General features: G+C 47.2%; 1 protein-coding gene across 2 annotated transcripts in view; it reads right to left on the reverse strand.

The window, feature by feature from the left end:
• Window positions 1–882: 882 nt before the first annotated feature.
• Window positions 883–20173, reverse strand: part of arhgap46a (Rho GTPase activating protein 46a) — a 31607-nt gene continuing 12316 nt past the window's right edge. The window contains exons 3-10 of one of the 2 annotated variants that reach the window (XM_070844200.1): window positions 9866–11303; window positions 6967–7609; window positions 6577–6669; window positions 4383–4456; window positions 3852–4051; window positions 3121–3212; window positions 2843–3012; window positions 883–2479 (exon numbers count right to left, since the gene is read on the reverse strand). In XM_070844200.1, the coding sequence (XP_070700301.1) occupies window positions 2285–2479; window positions 2843–3012; window positions 3121–3212; window positions 3852–4051; window positions 4383–4456; window positions 6577–6669; window positions 6967–7609; window positions 9866–11303 (2905 nt within the window). In that variant the 3' untranslated portion in view covers window positions 883–2284. Of the gene's footprint in view, window positions 2480–2842; window positions 3013–3120; window positions 3213–3851; window positions 4052–4382; window positions 4457–6576; window positions 6670–6942; window positions 7610–9865; window positions 11304–20173 lie in introns of both variants that reach the window. The other variant, XM_070844192.1, reaches the window with a different exon arrangement.

Genomic DNA, 20173 nt, shown 5'->3' on the forward strand with positions numbered 1-20173 from the left:
ATCCTTTTTTTTCTGTCTGATTGAGAGACACTTTGTTGAGAAATGCAAAGAACAACCAGAGGAGATTTTATTATGTAAAATACAGGCAAGACAGAACCACATTAAAACAAATCCCTTCATTTTAAAAATTAAAACTCCAACTGTTGATAATGGTGCCATTAATTATGTTTACTGGGATATTAAAGATAATTATTAAGATAATTAACAGCATAAACAACTCCTCTTAGATGGACCTTAATTTGTTAAAGTAGAAAAATTCAGCGATGGTTTTTGTGCAACTTTAGAGGTTATACACTCCATCAAACAGAGAATATAATCCATTAAAAGTGCACAGACATCTTTAAGTCCATTAATTTATCCATTATTTGTCAACCCTTGCACCTTAATTAAGAAGTTAAAGCTCTTTCAAGATCCAAACGAACGTGTGTAATGTTATTTGGTGAATTATTAGTGATTTGACCATTTATAGAACCCCTTAAACTGTCATTAAATCATTTGAAAAACCTTAATATATAATAATCTATTATATTAGCCATTAATTAGGCCCTAATTTGAGCTAATGGTTTAAATAATCAGAACATCGTAGAAACTCAGTGTCCCAAACTCTGTGGGTTCGTTGAGCTCGTTTAACAATTCAACTATTCAATCGGTGCATTAAGAAACTTTAATTAAATTGGAATACCGACTCTGTTACAGCAGCTATTTAAGAAATACTTTAACTCAGTTAATTTACAAGAGGCAAATCAAATGTCCTCCAGTGACGTCGTCCATGTGGTCGCAGCTTCCTCTCTCCGCCCTCATTTCCTGTCTGCTCTCTGCAATCCTCTGTCAAAATAAACCCCCGAAACGAAGCTTCAAAAAACAAACACCAGACATCCAATCTACAATTGAACAAACCTTTATTTATGGACAGCCATTCCATATTATAACGAGAAGGTATGCAAACACACATGTACACACACGTAGAGTGGTTTGAATCAGTCCTATGTTCAAAAGGCAGGCGGTTACAGCAGAGAAGTTAACAGTTAATTACAAAAACACTTTTTTTATTGCTCTTTACAGCAACATTTAACTTCACCCTTAACCTGGATCATTAGAATACACTTAAGGAGAGTTAATAGTATTTACACAGAATTTATTTACAATCGGCAAAAGCCCGAGACGTGACACAAAAAGCTTTATCTACATTCTCATAGTGCTCGACAGTTGAACAATACTCCGTTCTCAGTACGGGGGCTTGTGGATGATGGATCAGATTTTCAGTCTGTGAGGGAGGTCATGTACAGTTATCACATCCAACACCCGTTTTATCATTAGACCTGAGCCAAAAAAAAAAAAAAAAAAAGAAAAAACATACAGACCACAAACAAAAGAGAACACAATTCCAATTGAGAGACGCCTTATACATAACAGAGAGTATTATCATCCGAATAACCAACCTCCAACATCACTACGACATAAACTGTAATTACAAACACTCCCGTCCGGCTTTCCGTCGAGTGATTGGAGTCATAAAAATTCAAAGCACTTCCTAGTTTTATTTTCTCTGAAAATTGCCACCATCCGTTATAAAAGAGCTTTCTTACACATCCTTTCAGTCTGTGCTTTGAAATGAAGGCTCTGTACTCTAAATAGTCGCGGCGGCGCGGCTTCTTGCGTCTCGTAAAATGGAATACGAGGAGACCAGCTATCAGTACAACTACTCAAAAACAGCACAGGCAAGCTTATTAATAAGACGCCGTCACAAGAGTCTCTTCTCTTTTCATATTGTCAGGTTTTTCTGTACATAATAAAAGAAGGCTGTGTCTTTTGTTCACAATCACACACACTCACACACACTTAAACACACTTTGAATGAAACCAGGGTGAAAATAAAAAAAAGCAGAGCGTCAACACTGCCGTCTTTACTTTAGTCGTGCAAGTGAATACTTTAAGCCTCTCACTTGACACAGCCCAGTTGTCCAATGAAACTGTAGTACTACCCACTCAGTAAGAAAAGAAGGAGTAAATCTGTTTTCACATGCAGTGGTTAGAAAATAGAGTCATTAAAGTGAGCCACTGGATTTTAGTATCAAAAAACACAGTGAAACCTAAGGTGATGTGTCTCTCAGTGAGAAAACCAGTGAGAACAAGGGTCCGAAGTCTCAGCTGTTTTCACCCTCCTCGTGTTGTAAGAGGTGAAATAAGTCACCTCAGGAGGTTCCAGTGTGGTCTGAGCAGAAACAGTGTTTATGCATGATTGTAAATGTGTAACTGGAGATGCTGCAGGGCCGGACTGGAGCACCTACACCACCCCTTCGATGAAGCTGGTGTCCAGGTGAACGATGAGCATCCTCAGGAAGGACATCTCCTTTCTCGTGTTCTCGAAGATGATCCGCGGATCGTCGGATTGGCATCGAAGGCAGTTGGGGGCCATCACCATGGCCAGGTTGTTGACATCCATCTTGGTTATGGCCACGTTGGATGGCTGAGCGAAAACCTGGAGACAATCAGGATGGAAGGAGAGAGAGGGCAGTGAGCAAGGCTGACTTTAGGTTTGTTTAGTTTGAGTTGAGTTTTCTAACATCTCTGGAGTACACAGCATAGTGCTCCTTTTTTATTCGGCTAAGGAGTGAATCCAACATGTTTTTTTCCTTGTTTTATGATTGATAATATCCCGTTCGGCTTTTATTTATTCCTTTATCGTTGAATAGGTGCATACAGAAACATAGAAATTAGTGGTGAGACATTAAGGAATGGGTGGGTTGTATGTGTTTATATTATATATCTATGTGATTATATACATAAAGGGCTATTATGTTACAGCACCAATAGATATAATGTAAAAGAACGTGTTGGTTACCTGCAGGAAGTGGATGAAGTAGCAGAGCACCAGCCTGCTGAGCTCCGGCAGAGACTGAACCACAGCGATGGCCGCCACGGGGTCGTCACAGTTGCTGACACACTGCTTGTAGAAGTTCATCGGGATGAGAGGTTCCTCCAGCTCCCGATACCACAGCTTCATCAGAGAGGCTGAGCGAGACAGACGCACTTTTAGTATTCACATACAAGCCCAACACACACACACACACACACACAGACGCACATAAAAAACAACGAGCGAGCCAAATCCTTCCTCACCGGGAACGTTGGGGTCAGAGAGATTCTCCGGGATCCTCCACTGGTCTACTTGGAGCTTCAACGCGTTCACCTCATCAATGTCTCCAGGCACCCTGAAAATAAAAAAAACAGCTCGTCAGTTACACTCAGCGGCCAGAGGAGGGAGCACTACCTCCATCAGTGCCGAGTCCACATGCCCTGTGGCAGAACCATTACTCATGCACACCCAATTGGCTTTAAATGTGGCCTGATGGCTCAAAGTGCTCTGTTCTTTGTTTGCAGTGCGTCTCTGGAACCAAACAAAAACAGAACAAACACAACACACAACACAACCAAACACCACACTGCTCAGGAACGTCCCCGAGATTCACAGGGTCCAAGGTGTGAGCGAAGAAAGGGAACGCTTTTCCAAACAAGCGGAGATGTTACAGAATTCAATTTGCCAGAGAAAACCCTGCATAAACACACAGTTGTGAAGCTCCCTCGCGCTTGTAAGCTCTAGCAGTAACGTAAACACATATTATGAAGTATCAAATTAAACAGCACCAGTCTGTGCAGCAAAGCAGGGCTGTGTTTGTTCTGCTGTGTGTACTGTACACACTTTGAAACACAGGGATGCCGGAGACCACACACACTTGTTTATTCACGCTATACGTACGCATACAACACACAAGATCCCCTTCTAATTTCCTAAAACTCCCACACGCTGCTCAAGTCGAGGCATGTAATTGGCTGAGTGAGGTGCGTCTCACCTGAAGATGCCCTCCGTCTGAGCGCCGCCCAGAGCCAGAACATACTGGGAAAGCTGAACCTGCACCCACGGCAGCTTCCTGTCTGGGAAGAGCTCGCTCTGCCTCTCCATCACCTCCTCCAGAGAGCTGCCGAACAGCGAGGGGGTGACGATGGCCCGTCTGCTGTGGTCGATCTCCTCCAAGGTGGGCTTGCGTAGACCCTGGGGTGGTGAGCGGAGAGGAAAGGAGAGGAGTTACTACCTGGGTCTGTCAGAGGCTACGATACTAATCATGGCTGTGTCTGCAGCTGTGCTACTATGACTGGGTCTGTGTTTATGTCTCTATCTGCGACTGTGTCAGTGTGCCTGTAATTACGCCTCTTTGTCACAGTATACAGGATGACTCAGATGTGAATCACAGCCGTCAAACCGATGCGGCCCGTTTTTATTTTCGTCATGTGAAAGTGGCAGCCACTTATTTTTGATTGCATGCACATGCAGCAGCTTAACTTTTTTTTTTTTTTTTTACTTTCGTTTTTTTCTTGTAGTTTACCTTTTTGCCGCCGGTGATCGCCACCTTCTGCAGTTTCCTGTGGCAGAACTTGGCATACGTGCTAATAGGCAGACCTGTGGGATGACAGAAAAGGCTGTTTCAGGACTGAGAAACAGTGAAACCAAACTCCACAGGGGACAAAACGCAAACTCTTCTTATGACCTCAAAGACCCAGAGCAAAGCCCTTAAGCATCAAGCATGGTTGGACACACAAAATAATAAATTACTCAAATTCTTTCCAACAAACAGGACAAACGGGGCCTTTTTCCCCCTTCAAAGATAGTGCATGAGAGGCAGGCCGGGGTAATTGGAGAGGCGTGTTGACGGTGTGATTCTGGCATATGGGGATTAAAGCAGGCCGGGCTAAACTGTCAGGCTGAGGGAAGATTTACTGCTGTTGAACAAAAGCTTTAGAGACAGGATCCAGCCTACACATCCAACGCTCAGGTGATTCATCAGCACGCACAGACACTGACGGCTCCTGAAAAGATGAGAAACACAGAGGCTCTACCTGCCTTACGTAGCTACTGTGGGGCCCAGAGCTATTTTGGCAGTGAGCTGCATAAACTAAATGTTGTTTTCTGAGGCAAGACAGGAGCTACAGAAGAACCCGATCTGTTCCTAAAAAGTTAAGAGATTCGCGCTCATGAAAAGGAAATCATCCGCCTCTTTCATTGCTGTGGTAACTCGGGTTTACACCAAACACTGAGCTCTCATGGGGTGTATTCCCGTTTCCCAGACTGTGTCAGCAACCCAGATGAACAAGCCCACTGATGGGATTTTGAAAAGTAACAAACACTTTTCAGCATGTTCCCTACGAGTCAAAGCCCTCAGATTTATGGCAAACAGGTGACATCCATGCACGCTCACAACTGCCGCTAATCTGACTGCGTTCGACTATAATTATGTCTAATTAGAGAGATCATACCAATAATTTGGCCTTGATCTTGGCAAAGACGGACTGCTTTTTCCCAAGGCTCCCAACATAGAGGCTGTACTGTACGCTTACTTGGTGAAAAGCAAGAGTGCAGAGCGCCTGTGCTGCAGTGAGAAAGTGTTTAAAACACCACTGGTGGTCTATATTTACTTCAGGTTTGATGCCACGAACACAACAACAACAACAACAGCCAGGCAACCAAAGCCCAGGAGAAATATGAGCTCATTAGGAGCTGGAGTGTACCGTAGCAGGCAGAGAACGGCATGACACCTGTCTACACATGGGTTGAAGCTAAACCTGACAACAAAAGCACAGAGCCATTAAAGGATGTTGAGGAGACAACTTCAGTCTCGTCTGGGTTATTGTTTATGAGACAAGTCTATGCTAATCCAAGTTCTGGCTCAAACCACCGAACCTCCAGGCCCCGAGCCCAAAGACCAGGCCAGCTCTGGTCTGACAAGAGGCCCCCCAGTCCCTTCGTCCTTAGCTCTGCTGCTCACAGCTGCTCGTTGCTCAGGTCAGACGCTGCTCCATCCATCAAGCAAACAGCAGCTCTCATTATGCTGCTTTTTTATGTGAGACTTTTTTTTTTTTTGGCTTTCTCACTTTCAAAGACCTTCCAGAGTTAGTCAGATGTTTTCAGTAGGCTTCCTCTTTGACCTCTTAGTCAGTCTGAGTCTGAGTCACAGGAGTACAATGTGTGAGGCCAACGCTGTGGTGTCTGCCGTGAGATGATTGGCTTCCTCTCCGGTGACGTCACCATCTGAGCTGGCAGTGTGGGCCGCTGTAATGAGGGCACGTGCCGATGACTTGGTATCCCCCTTAAATGGCTGTCTGACATGCGAGTGGCGAGAGAGACCGCTAATGGGATTCACAGCGCGGCCCCTTGTGCTCTTACAGAACACTGAAATTCTCATCCTACATATTTTTTTTTTTTTTCCAGCTTGACTTTCTGTGAAACCCATTCATTGTGTCTGTAAAGGCACATCAGCGTGTGCTCATCTGACAAACTGCACAGTGCTGAATTTTCCATCGGAGTCGGAGTGGTCACTCTACAGGGAGCAGTACATAATGGCTTGCATTGCTTCAGAAACAGCTTTTGAAGAAAGGAGAAAAACATATCTGGGACTGCCTCCCCTCCCCTACAGTACTTTGTGCTCTGGGAAACAGATAAGCTCCTGCTATCCTGAAGATCCTATTTTCTTAACGTGATATTTTGGACCAAAGGGCGAGTGAATGTAAATGTAAATGATTTACCTTCTTCCTCATCTGTATTCTGTTTCCGCTTCTTTCTGGACTTTGAGTTCTTCTTCAGCTTTAGTTCCTGCTGTTCCAGTATGAACTGAGTCACTATGAAACAGAACATAGCAAAGCTCAAATTCCTGATGGTCAGTCAGATAAACACGAGGCCGACAATCACATTATCGGGCCCATCAAAAGCAACACTGTGTTTTCTAATAAGGCCGTGCTGACTAAATTAAATTGCAATTCCACAGGAAAACAGAGAAGCAGAGACGAAAATACAAATTTAATCTTTACAAGTGAGACATCTCTCTGGCCCACATGAACACTGATGACAATCAGACAACAAAGGGAGGTACAGAAGCAAGAAAGGTGACCCACCCTGCAGCTCAGTCTGAGACTCACATTTCTTGTCGCTGGTGGGCTCCGTGTGTCTCTGAATGTAGCCCTCCAGGTAGCAGCGGAACTTAGGCGAGGGGGCGAAGAACGCCAAGCTGACCGCCATCAGCTCCCAGCCTGCTGCCAAGCTTCTAGGGGTGGCGTTGCCGGTGGTCTGCCTCACCAGTTGCACATAAAGCTCGTCCCGCAGCCCCGGCATGTCCCAGCACTTGGTGACGATGAGCAGGGCAGAGTGGCGGCGGTCAAGGCGCGAAGGTCTGTCTCCCATGTAGGCCTGCACCAGCTTGAACATCTCGCAGGCCTCCTTCCTGACGGCGCGGTTGCTGGTGACTAGCATGGGCTTTTTGATGGATCCGCGGTTCCACGACAGCATGTTGGCGATGGAGACGCGGCGGCGGAACAGGCCTTGCGTGTGCATGTTGAGGTGCTTGCTGGCCCAGTCCTCCATGCCCATTGCAGGGGGTGGGGGCTGCCGCAGGGTGGCGTAGGAGAGTTGGTAGGTGGATCCTCGCGCCCTGTCTCCTGCCCCATCGACCCCCTCTCTGTTGTCATGGTTGGCAGAGCGGTGGGGGCCCAGGGAAGCAGTCCGCCCATCCACCATGCCTTTCTTCCTGCTCTCCAGCTGAGCCTGCAGCTCTAGGGTGCCCGTCTGCAGGGGGAGAAGAGGTGGACATGAGATAGAGAAGAAGAGTTGTGCAGAGTTTAGGCGGAGAGAGGGAGGGCAGAAGAGGAGACAAACTGTGTGTGCAGCTGCAGAGTCACCGAGCACACATTAGCAGCTGGGCTGTCTTCAGCCTACCATGTTCCACTCAGCAGTGCTGGAGCTCGAGGGCTAATTGTTGCAGCCTCTGTACTTAAATTTCCTAATGGCAGAAAAGAATTGTACCAGGGAGGAGGTCTCCCCTAATCCTCATGAACCCTGGCCTCATGAGCAGGTGACCAGACATCACCAGGCTCACGTACCCTGCAAAACCAAAGCTACGCTCTGCACAAGACCTCCCTGTGATCCCTGCGGTGGAGTTTATGACTGTAAGGAGCACCTCACCTCCATTAATAGAGAAAGCCAGTAACCCAGATATGCTCTGCAAACAGCCAGGAACAACACAAAAGCTGAGCCAGAATCAACGCTCAGATTTACTAATGGAACATAAAACGTACTGACTTGTCTTTTCAATGAGACCCTGATGTAATGTGGAGCTGATGAGTGCCAGACAAGCTGGACTTTAGATTTTGGTTTCTCAATCAAATGGAGCAGATCTGAGGTTGGGCTTTGGCAGAGGGTCTATACGGTCATAGAGAGTTGACGTTTTTTTTTTTTTTTTTATAAAATGAGCAACAGAGGTCAACTCCAGAAGATCAAATGCAACAAAGCACATGCTAAACTGGGGACATGTGCTGTGTGTAACTTCTACTTTTAGTAAATTACATAGTTTTACAGATAGCTTACAGATGCATCGGCACAGGATGGTAATTTGGTCATTCGACGAGAGAACAGAGAAAGAGGAGAATATGCTCTCAACTTAAAAAAAAAAAAAAACCTGAATTATTCATGGCCTTTGTGGAAATGGGCAGAGTTTCAGTGCAAGAACAGAATGCTCAATATGAAAAATGTAGAGCTGCTCATACATACCAAGCCATAATCTGTGTGTGTGTGTGAGAGAGATATAACAGCAGGTCTGATGAACATTCCCGGACAGACTTAGGGGGCCTGCTCAGTGCTCTTTGGCTGTTGTCTAACATGCTAAAGCTACAGTGGTACCAATAAGCCTCGGTACCAGCCTGCCACCCCTTCCTCCTCCTTTCCCCCTCCTCCTCATCTCCCTGCCAAGCCTGGGCCATATGCGGCGCAGCGGCCCTCCTTCCTGACCGAAGGAAGCCATGTCCTGAATCTCTCTGGTCTGGCATGGGCCCCAGATGCCCAAGCACAGAGCTGGCATATGAGTATACAGTACCTGCAGTGCAGGGCAGATGGACGCTGGTAAGAGGATGACAGGTGATGCTGGGACTGTGGCCATTAGAGTCGGCGGTACCCAGCCTGCCCACTGCCTAATGTCCTGGGGACATTTAGGCACTCGAGATTGGAATGCAAGAGGGATTACTCACAAAATGCTTCGTGTTCTGTTCAAAGAGACAGATTAGCCTCACCGTTTTCATCCCAGAGCGCCCTGTTGAATCAAACATTCATTATCATAGTTGCAGAGGTGCGGTGGGAGCGCTTCTGAAAATAACACTATAATGTATGGAGGTGTGGGGTGTGATTCTATTGCAAGAGGGGATTTGGAGATTAAAAAGCAGCAGATCTTGGAGCTGGCTCCACACGCTGCTTCTTATGTAACTGCTTTGAGAAGTCAGATACTTATTTCATCGTCGATCATGTGCACCTTTTGCAAGGACCCCTGACGTCAAGATAAGTCACGACCATGGCTGCTCGACATTTGTCTCTTTGTGTTTTAGTGCTCCGCAAAATCAAAATATAACCAAATCTACTGTGTTGTCTAAGAAAACTCTGATCTGCCCCTTTAGTCAAGAGGAATATCTCTGCCCAGGCAAACAATCTGTCCATTCTTCTACTCACAGCTCTCTGAGGACTACACACACTGAACAATGCAAAAGCAGCAGCTAAAAATTCTCAGAATACGCAGATGCTTTATTCAGGCATGACTTGGCCTCATTTGACGCACTGAGACTAAAGTCTTCTTTAATCTGATAGTGGATCTAGTGAGACATCAGTAATCAGAGCATTTCCAGACCAAATAAAAGTGAATCCAAGCAAACCTGCTGAGGTAAACAGACCACACAATAATACACACACACAGTTGAGCTCTTAATCAGCCGGGAAAGTATCATAATATTGGGCAAACACATTCATACACACTCACACACACAAAATAGGGGGTGGGATCACCTGGGAGGGCGGTCCTGGGGTTTCTGGTGAGGACAGGCTGGCCTGGCTGTTCACACTCATCTCCAAGGTGTCCACCTTCTCATAGGTCCTTTTCTGCCTCCCTGGGATCTCCAGTTGGGTCAGCGCGGGGTTGCCGTGGTTACCGGCCCTACTCAGCGACCGCGGGGCGAGGTCCTCTCGTGATGCACATCTGCCCGCCGAGCCCGCTCCCCCTCCTCCGTACCACCGGAGTGAGTCCGCGGGGGAGCGCGTCCGAGGCACGACGACCCTCTCCCCCATCTCCGGGTCCAGCCCCGCTCTCACCTCCCTCATGGTGTTGGAGCGACTCACCACCTCCCTCATCTCGGCCATCAGCCTCTCGTTAAGGGCGCACAGCTCCCCGCTGCTGCCCACCGACCCCGGCCTGCCTCCCGCGCCGCCACCGGCTCCCACCCTCCTCCTGCTCTTTCTTCTCAGACTTGGGGAGGGGCCAGTGGAGTAACCAGAGTCTTGATAGTTTGCTGTGGCCTGGGGGGTCGAGGAGGGGAAGTCCTGCGAGGCCTGGCTGCTCTGCCTGCTGTGTCTCGCCTCCATAGCTCGCTGGACAGTGGCCTCAAGGACCCGCCAGCTTTGCTTCTTGTCCAGTGTACTTGGGCCTGGGGTCCCTGGCTCTCTGTCCCGCACCTGGCCTCGAGGCTGGGGCAAAGAGTGGGCCTGGGGCTGGGGATGTGGCTGAGGCTGGGCCAAGACAGGATCCTGCCTGGAGGTAGGGGAAGGGGTACGTGTGGGGACAGGAGAGCCGGATAGGAGCCCCTGTTTGGGGTCCACGTTGACCATGTGCTTGATGCACTCCAGACCAGCTGGGCTGTAATCAGAGGCAGAAGGATTCCTCCGGTGTCTGGACCCTGAATGAGAAGAGCCAGGGTGCTGGAGGTGTCTGGGCTTTTGGAGGCTGTGAGTCGGCGTCAGGCGAGACAGAGGTTGTCCGTTGTACAGATGCGCCCCTTCTACCTCCATGTCTATTGGGGGCTCATCATATATGGGACAGTCTGTAACTGGCTCGTCATAGATTGGGGCAGTGCAACCGTACTGGGGAGAGACGGGGCGTGGTGTGCTGGTCTGAGACCTGTGAAGGAGCGGACTGGGGTGGCTACTGTCTGACGTCACCAAACAGAAGCTACCATTGCTGGCTTTTCTCAGGTGATGGGCCTGACGCGTGTCTGCGGCCATTTTCCCAGAAGGGGCAGTTTTATATCCCTGGTTAGAGTTTAAGTGTCCCCCTTGGGCCTTGTTGCTCGAGGGGTGCAGGGTGAAGGTGTTGGCTTTGTTGTGCGCACTGTGCTGGAGGTGCTGCTGTTGCTGCAAGGCAGGGATGGGCTGGCTACGGCTCATGCTGTTCACCTTCACCAACATGGCTGCTTTAGAGCCTGGTGCAGGCTGCCACCTTTGAGAAGCATCTCTGAAAGAGAGAGAACAAAAGCAGAATGAGATCTGACGTCAGTCAAAGCAACAGAGTACATATAAAGTCTAAATAAACACCCAGTAGTTAGGCGGTACCATAACAGCAGTATCATCATATGCAACCGTACGCTGGCATGAAGCCATTTACTATAATTCATCTGTTCTAAAAAATCCAAGGCTGACAGGGCTGGGAAACTCAGCAGAAATCCACAAATTCTTCTCCAAACATTTTGCTGACCTCCAAGGACTTTACTGCATTTTTAGTCTGGCAGCCATAATAGCCTCGTCAAACCCATGAGACAATAACTCCAGTGTGTGTTGCGGCTTAAAATACTGAGTGACTGCACACAACACATCTCACTGAAACCCGTCCAAAGCTTCTCCTAACATGTGGGACTTCGAGGTCTACAGAGGATACACACAGTAATGTTGGCTGGTAGTTACATGCCTGTGAAGTAGCTGGTTTCATCAACATATGACACACATGGCCTAAAAGTTATCTGAACATTTGGACAGTAAGCCAGCGGGCCACATGAAAAGAGGTCGATCTGAGAGAAGTCAGGATTGCAGCAGTTCACAGCTGAGAAGATCTTCACTCGGGTCCAAAGGTTAATTCTTCTCCTTTTGGTTGAACGGCTGGGCCAACTTCAAACCCAGTGGCCCACTGCTAATCCCAGCGACGGAAAACAATCTGCCATCAATCCGGTCACGCTGCTCTGGTCTGCTGCCCTCAGTTCTACTGTCGCCTCATAATCTTACCCCGCAATCTGGACTTTTCATTCCTAAACTGATCAAAAACTTGCCCTCTTAAACCAAAGAGTGTGTCTGAAATGGGAACTGCTGCACAAACACACAGTTGGCGGCTGGCCTGAGCCAGACACATGTGACGCAGCACCGAAAACACAAGCTCAGTACACTTCCTCTCTTGATCTAAAAGGTCAAGCAGGTAAATAAGTTTGAAGGCAAGCAAGCAAAGCAGACTTACCTTCCCTCCCTCCAAACTCTATTTAACATTCAGTGGGGGTAATTAATTAGATCAAAGCTGATCACCTTCTGTTCCTGTTAATCCAAATATAAACACAGATCAGAGTTAGAGCCAGAGCAAGTGTTCAAAGGCTTCCCTTTTACAGCAGCACTGCCACTCAGTCGAGTGTTGGGCTGTAAGAGGATGAAGAGGGAGGAGAGAAAGAGGTGGACTGGGCCCCCCTCTCCTCCCCACATCTCCCTGGAACAATGCTGAAACAATTCCCCCGAGGTCCTCGAGCTAACGGCAAACTTCCTTTAGTCCTCCCAGCTCCAGCTCTGTATTCTCTCCCTCTCTCAGGACCCCGTGCCTCCCCCGTCTGTGGACTGAGTCACACCACCTCAGCAGCTTGAACGTAAACAGGCTCACATCTTCAAACGGTTCTGCGGATTCACCATCCAGGCAAACAGCTGGGCCCCAGCCACCTGGCACAGCACCAGGACAGCCGCCGCAACCACCGCTGCTGGTAACACTCCAAGGACCCCACCCCCCCCGCCCACCCGACACCAATCAAGACAGTTTACTGCCTAAATAACACACAAAGACAGACACATGTGAAGACAAGAAGCTCTGACGGATGGGATTCGCCCCAAACCACCACTGTTTAGTTGTTACAAGCAAGTGTGAGTGTGTATGGTTATACGGGGCGGAGAGGTGGTGGTGGTGGTGGGTGGGTGGGGGTTTGATAGGTGACAGCTGTAAACATGAGAAGCCACTGTTTGCACTCTTTGAAACAGTGTATGTTTTCTCACTCTGGTCCTGTCAAGCAGGAGGAGGTGAAGCAAATGCTACAAAATCGTTCCCACCTCAGCAGCTGAGCGTTTAGCACCGGTTTGTTACGGCAGGAACAGCTCACACGTGAAACATCAAGGCTTTTTCTTATGAGTGGACGACCACGGAGCGCAGTGGACCTCACACATTAAACCACAATAATCAAACCCCCCCCCCGCCCCCACACTCCCATTATCCACAAACAAATCAAACACATATAAAACAATCTCTGAGGGTTCATGTGATTTGCCGACGTGAATCTGTCTTCTCTGCTCTTGGTGGGTGGATGATGGACGTTATGAGGACCGACCCTGAGATAGTAGTGACCACTACTTCCTGCCTGTGGTGGGTTGGAGAAAAAGGCTTCCCCGTATGTAACACAAACAGGAAATGCCTGATGTCATGTTCACACACTACGCTCAGGGCGGAAGTGTGGGTTAAATCTCAATTACAGGGAGCTTATGCACAGCTTTGCAAAATAATTCACTTCTTAGACGAGATATTCTATATCCTTGTAGGCTCTTAGATGCATCATCTTGTCCAAAAAAAAACAATGTCATCCTTTTATAATATTACTTTCAGTCCATACAAACACAATACTGTGCTTTATGATAACATTAAACAGCCTATTCTTCCTGGAATTAAACTGAACACATTCACAGGCCTGTGAGGAGTCCAGCTCAGTGTTGGGAGAGAGGGATTTTGTTCGGCTTTGTCTCTGTTGTCTGCCTACTATTGTCCCAGCCAGGCTCAGCAAAGGTCTAGCATGTTCACCCCCCCCCCCCCTGCCCCGCCGCCCCCGCACTGGCACATTATGTTGGATGTCAGCAGGGTATTCGTTGCGATGATCATCATGATCACATAGGGGCGGTAGCCAACTCCAACAGCAAGGCTTTGCTGTTTCTTCGATCTCTATCCAAAGCCTGAAATCCCATTACACAGCTAGAACAACACTCGCATATCAGCAAACCCCAGGTCAACCAAATAAAGTACGATTACAAACTTTGAACTAAGAGACAAAGACAGTACGATGGTGAGAAAATAAAAACAGGGCTAGAGTGGGAAGATGACTGGTGGTGTGGGGGGGGGCTAGAACTGGAGCTGGAGAGACGAGAGAGGAGGGTGTGAGCATGTGTAAAAGAGAAGGGGAGGGGATTAGTCGTGGGAGAGTGCGGCAAGGGAATGAGCGGGAAGGCTGGCATTCCTCACGGCTCATTCAGGGGCCTCCGTTGCAGTGCTGGGAGCCTCAACACAATGCATGGCCGTGCCATCGTCACGGAGACGCCTCCCTCAACGACAGCGTTGGAGCACAAGGAGGGGTGGGGTGGCGAGAAAGAGGCCGAACCTGAAAGAGCTATCTTCAACCTACCAGGGTCAGTCAGGAGAACAGACAGGCTTCTTACGTAACGCTCAACAGGTCTGAACTTTATTCTAACCATAATGAAAGTTGTTTGGAAAGGGTGTGTAGCCTGCCCGTCAAGGGTTGGATGTTAGCTGAAGGTGGGGATTACGCACAGCAATTCATCACAGGAGGTTAAAAGAGACATGATAATTATTGCTTGGAGAGTTAAAAAAAAAGCGCTCTGGATTTTTCTAAATCTTTCACAGTGTTTGCAAGGAGATAACCTCCATAAGTATTTCACAAGCACAAATGAGTAGACACACACACACACACACACACACACAGAGCGCATGTTCACACACCTATACTACGCCCACATATGCACTTTACAACCCCTTCCCTCAAAGCCTGGAGCGAAGCACGCGAGACCTTTAGGAAGAGAAAGAAGTGCGAGACAAAATGAAGTTAGAGGCCCTTCAGAAACCAATGGGGTAATCTGATTGGCCTCTAGAGCAGCAAATCAACTTAAAGGTCAGCAAATTTCAATTAGTTTCAGCAGCTCTGGTGTCTCACACCCACAAACACAGTCCCAGATACCTATGTCACCGCTCTGGATACTGCCGTCGTCAGGTTGTCTCAATAACCAGCTAAATATACTACGGAGACTTTGCTGTCAGCAGATGTTCTGTCTCTCCTTTCTTTCCTGCCTGGAATAACCGTTGTTGGAAAAGCCATCAGCTGAGTCACTTTGGCGGATAAGGGATATGGATTTGGAAGTTCTTAAATATACCCGCTGGGAGTAGTGGTGGGGTCTGAAAAACAGGGGTTATTATTAACATTGACTGGACAGGAAGAGGAAATGAGGTCGCACAGGCCGAGCTTCTGCTACACAAACACCTCCGAGCACAAACCAATGGGGTCACTGCGATTTGCGTAGAGGAAGGAAACCGAAAAGACAAAGAGGATTAGCTGAGGACAATGTCGCATCGTTCAACGGCCAACGTTCAAAGCAGATTTTTCTTCCCGCTTTTGAATCTGATCTGTCATAAATTTTTTTAAATCGGAGCGTAAAATAACATTTTGGGGGCTTGAGACAACGCTGGTCGCCCCCTGGTTCCTGTCAGACACCTCCAGAGAGCCAGCTGTCCCACAACAGCTGAAGTGACGCACCTCCCTCCCCTGAGCCAAGATGTCTACCACTTGTGCATGTCTGTGGCTCCCGCAGCTCGTTCCTATGAGGAGTGCTGGGCCGGGCCGGAGGACAGCCACTGGGGTCACGTTGAAGCGACAGGATGAGGCCAAACCCAAGTGGATTCCAGAGAGACCCGCCTCTGGAATTTGAAAGTGGATCTGCAACGCTTTTTTGTGAGAGCAGATCCCATTGTGGGACACTGTTCGGGTGACATGATTACAACTGGATTCCCTTCTCACACACACACATACACACACAAGCAAAACCCATAAAACCTGTTCCAGCCAGTTTCAGTTTCAAGCCTGTTGTTTCATTAAGGCAGTTTGAGGACCGGTTCAGACCCGGTGTTTAATTCAAAGGATTTTTATTGTCAATTTTCCTGTAACAGAAGAATCGAAATACCGTTTCTCTCTCGCCTTAACAAATATATAAACATATGAATAAAAATAATAATAAAACAAAGTGAGAAGATAGAAAAAATATAAAGAATCAACCTATATACAACAGTGGGTCTCTAACTAGTTCTGTGCATTTGGACAGTAAAGGAACCAGAGCGGCACAAACACTTTGCGGTTCTAAACCAGCAAAGTTTTGGTGCTAAAGAACTGCTTATGTCAGGGACTTTGCGACCGCCATTTAAAAAAAAAAAAAAAACACACACAACTTCAGCATGGGCGTAAAATCAAAACACTGTAGAGGAGAAGGGAAGAAACACAACAAAATAGTAGTAAAGAATAATGGCCCATAACAGATGGATGTGAGTGGAAACTGTAAAAACCCAGAAAAATAGCGTCTCTGCATGCTGCCAGTCAGCTGAGGCAGTCGGAGCAGCATGCCTGAGGCCGGCTCACATGTGGTGCTATTGGTTCTTCATGAAAACACACTAGAGATATTCCACCACAGCGCCAGAGAGAGAAGTCAGCTGTAGTTAATAGCACCGTTTCAATGATATCTAAAATAAAACAAAAGGAGGTTTTGGACACACTGCTTCAGTGAGACACATAAAACTGTAAAGCTCTGTAATCTACTTCTTGAGAATGCCATAAAACTTTGCATTTATGAGAAAGACAGAGTGAAATGTGGAGAACCAGCCCTGAGATAAAAACAAAATAAGGATATTGTCACCGCTAACCAGACCCAAAGCTCTTAGGCACATAACAGTATCACAAGTTCAAAGTGCAACTTTTTCAAAAAGGGGGGAAAAAAAAAAAACGACTTTATTATTATAGGCAGACTTTAAAAAACGGCATCTGGAAGGAGCTGAAAAATGAGCTTACCACACCAGGAGTGTAGAGATAAAACAAGTCTTTCCAACGTGCGTAAAAATGCTGTGGCTACGTCCTCCAAGTGGCGGGAGATGAAAAGCACGAGAGACTTGTGCTGTGTGACTCATTAAAAACTTGAAAACTTTATCTACCCCATAAGACGCCCCCTCGTTTCCTAAATAAACCCACTAGTGATTTCTCCTACATGACTCACAGCCAGACAGTCACAAGCACATTAAGGGAAGCTTGTTTTGTTTTTGGCCTTTTTATACTTTTGCTTTCCTGCACGGGGTTTTATTAAAAAACTTCCCAAAAATAGAAACTGAAATAGAAAAAAAAAAAAAGGTTCCACTTCTGTTTTTTAGTTGGTTGTGTCATCAGACACTTGACACCTTTGGGGAAGAGGTTTCTACATTTGTGCTTTAGTTTCCCTTCAATACATCAGACTAAAATTAAACCCAACATTCCTTCAGCTAACCTTGTTGCACACTCATACTACGCCAGCTATCTTGTCTATAATTTGTAGAAGCTGATTTGACTTTGGTGTAAGCACATGCAAATAAACAATGAAACAGCCCAACCAGAGTAGAGTTTGCTTAGGTATTGACTTACCCAACTCTGTGGGAGCTTTCTGAAGGATCCAAAGCCAGTCAACAATCAGGAAAGGCGAGTTATAAGTGTCTAATGTCAGTGCGACTGCACTGCTATATCATTACACGGGCTAAATGAGAGGGCACAAACAAGACATTTGGTGTTCGTCTCCATTCAGCATGCGAAGACTTCCTGCTAAGAGAAAGCTCTCAGTTGACCCCGGGGCACAACTGGGTTTAAGTGTGAGCCTTTGTTCCTTTTAGTGGTCCATTATACACTCCAGGCCTGCCCGTAAGACAAAAGGGTGCTGTGACCCTGACGTGAACCACCTTGGGTCGCTTCTGGGTTGTCTTGCACCACGCTGTCGAGTGTCCTCAGCAGACTTTTAACATCCACTCAACCTCAGCAGGTCTCCTGTAACTTAAAAGCTCAGTGGAAAGGGGCCCACACACAGCGAGGAAGAGCACAAATCACACACTGTCTGTGATGAAATCCCATACAGATGTTGTCATCAGCCAGACAACAACACACAGGCACACACACACATACATATATATATATAGAAAGGTGGGTGAAATTTAATACAGATGTTATAACTTAGTTGATCTGTAACACCTTTGGGTCCTACGTCATCAAAACAGATCAGTTTCCTGTGCTCTGCACCACATGTGACTGACATGTTTACCCCTGGAGAGCACGGTACTTCCCTGATGAGCTCCACAGGCTCAAACTACACAGAAATTCCCAGGACATGTGAAAAGACTTGGCCAATGAGTAACAGATTTGGCACTCAAGTCGACACGTGGGCGCGTGCTCATGTACGCCGACAAACACAAAAGATACAAGCGATAAAAAAAAGATACAGAGACTAAAAGAGAAAGCAAGTGGCATCAACCAACCAGTGCTTCGAACAACACGCAGGGTGTGTTCAGTAGAAACGTTGGAAACTCTTCTATCTTGTATGAGCAGATGTATTAATAGCACAAAACAAAAGGAAACGGGTGTTGGGAGACCTGGGATTGTCCCATCTTCACAAAGAACAGCATTGTTTTCCAGAGGTCATGAGTTAAACAACATCTAGACACACAAAAAGGGAAGAGAAAAAGAACATGTGAAGACATATCTAAAATAGCTGAGACATTCACTGAGGAACTTGAAACAATGAAAATACTCCATTACTCTATGGAACTAAAATACTTATGACCGGATGTAGCATGATCACAAAAAAAAAAAGGAAGAGGACTATATTCTCATGAAAGCCCCTAACACTCCTCTGCGCTGGGTTGGACAGAACAATTAGCCAACCTCAAACCACTGTGACCCCATCAGCTCTTCATTTAAACTTTCTCCCTCCCTCTTACCCATTCATCCATGTCATCATCAATAGGGAGGGCCGCCGACTGAAGACAAGCATGTCTCCGAGTTTGTTTTCATCCATTTTGAGCTGTCACATTCCACCCTCTCTGTGCATTTTGTGCTGGTTTCTAATTACCTGCTAAGAGATGGAGGCTGGTGAGCATGTGAAGGGCCATATGGCTAAGTAGGGTATCAAGCCTCTGCGGGCTAAAGACTCCTCAGACTGCCTCTGAGGAACACAGCTGGCCATTGTTTTAAGAGGAGACAGAAAAAGGTTCTGGGAAAGGTTGAATCACTGGGGCAAAGTGGGATCCTGCAGGGGGGGTTTTAACACCCCCCTACACACACCAAAGGCAATGCAACAGGGCCTCCCGGTAGTGTCATTCAACAGCCACGGCAGACGAGTTAGTTCCCCCTCCAGATTTACGTAATCCCCAAGGATCGGAGGGTCAGAGGAGAGACCTCCTAATGGCCAAGGTGAGGTACAAAAGGAGCCAGGAGGGAACCGGAGAGCCTGAGTTGCCGCGGCAGAGCGTCTGAAAACCAGCAGGGTTCGCCTTGTTTATAAGCAGCTGGAATGTGGCGGTTCTGCTTGTTATTAACCACAGACAACACTCTCTCACATGCCTCTCATACGTGCACATTTATGCTCTCACCCATAAGAGGCGTTGCAGTCTTTCGTGGCCTGGGGCCTAGATTTGTTTTAGGAAAACGAAATGAGCATTGGAGCAGAGCGGAGCAGGGTGGCGGTGGTGGTGGTGGTGGTGGTGGTGGTGGTGGTGGTGGTGAGCACACAGAAGGACACTAAGACGGCCTTGGTGGCCCCGTGCCAGGGGAAACAGAAGTGGCATGTCTGGAATCTGGCTTGGAGGGGAGAGACGGTGGTTTGGACGAGGCCACAAAGCCAAGCACATGATGGGGTCTCTGAATGACTTACTGTTAGGGGCCGTTCTGCACCAGTAACTAAAGTGCGAGAGGGGGGGAAATGTCGTGCTCTCTAATGTAACTGACCGCTCTCCCCATTTGGTAACGATTTGCTGGAATGGCTGCGCTCGGTTCACAGGCAATAGTATGGAAACACGGGACATATGGAATGTTCAGATAAGCGCGAATGAAAATAAAAAAGCAGTTTGAGTGGTCAAAAGTCAAAATAATCTTGTGAGTTCTCATAGCAGAAGCATTTGAAAGTCATTACGTCTCCCTACGCCACATGCTGCGATGACTATCACATTTCCACACTTTTCTCCTGGTAATATGATCCACTAATGATTAAGCACAAATCCCTCTCCAGACTTACTGTAGAGGCTACTGAGGGTTTGGTCAGGCT

The sequence above is a fragment of the Pempheris klunzingeri genome, chromosome 2, assembly GCF_042242105.1.
Source record: "Pempheris klunzingeri isolate RE-2024b chromosome 2, fPemKlu1.hap1, whole genome shotgun sequence".
NCBI lineage: Eukaryota > Metazoa > Chordata > Actinopteri > Acropomatiformes > Pempheridae > Pempheris > Pempheris klunzingeri.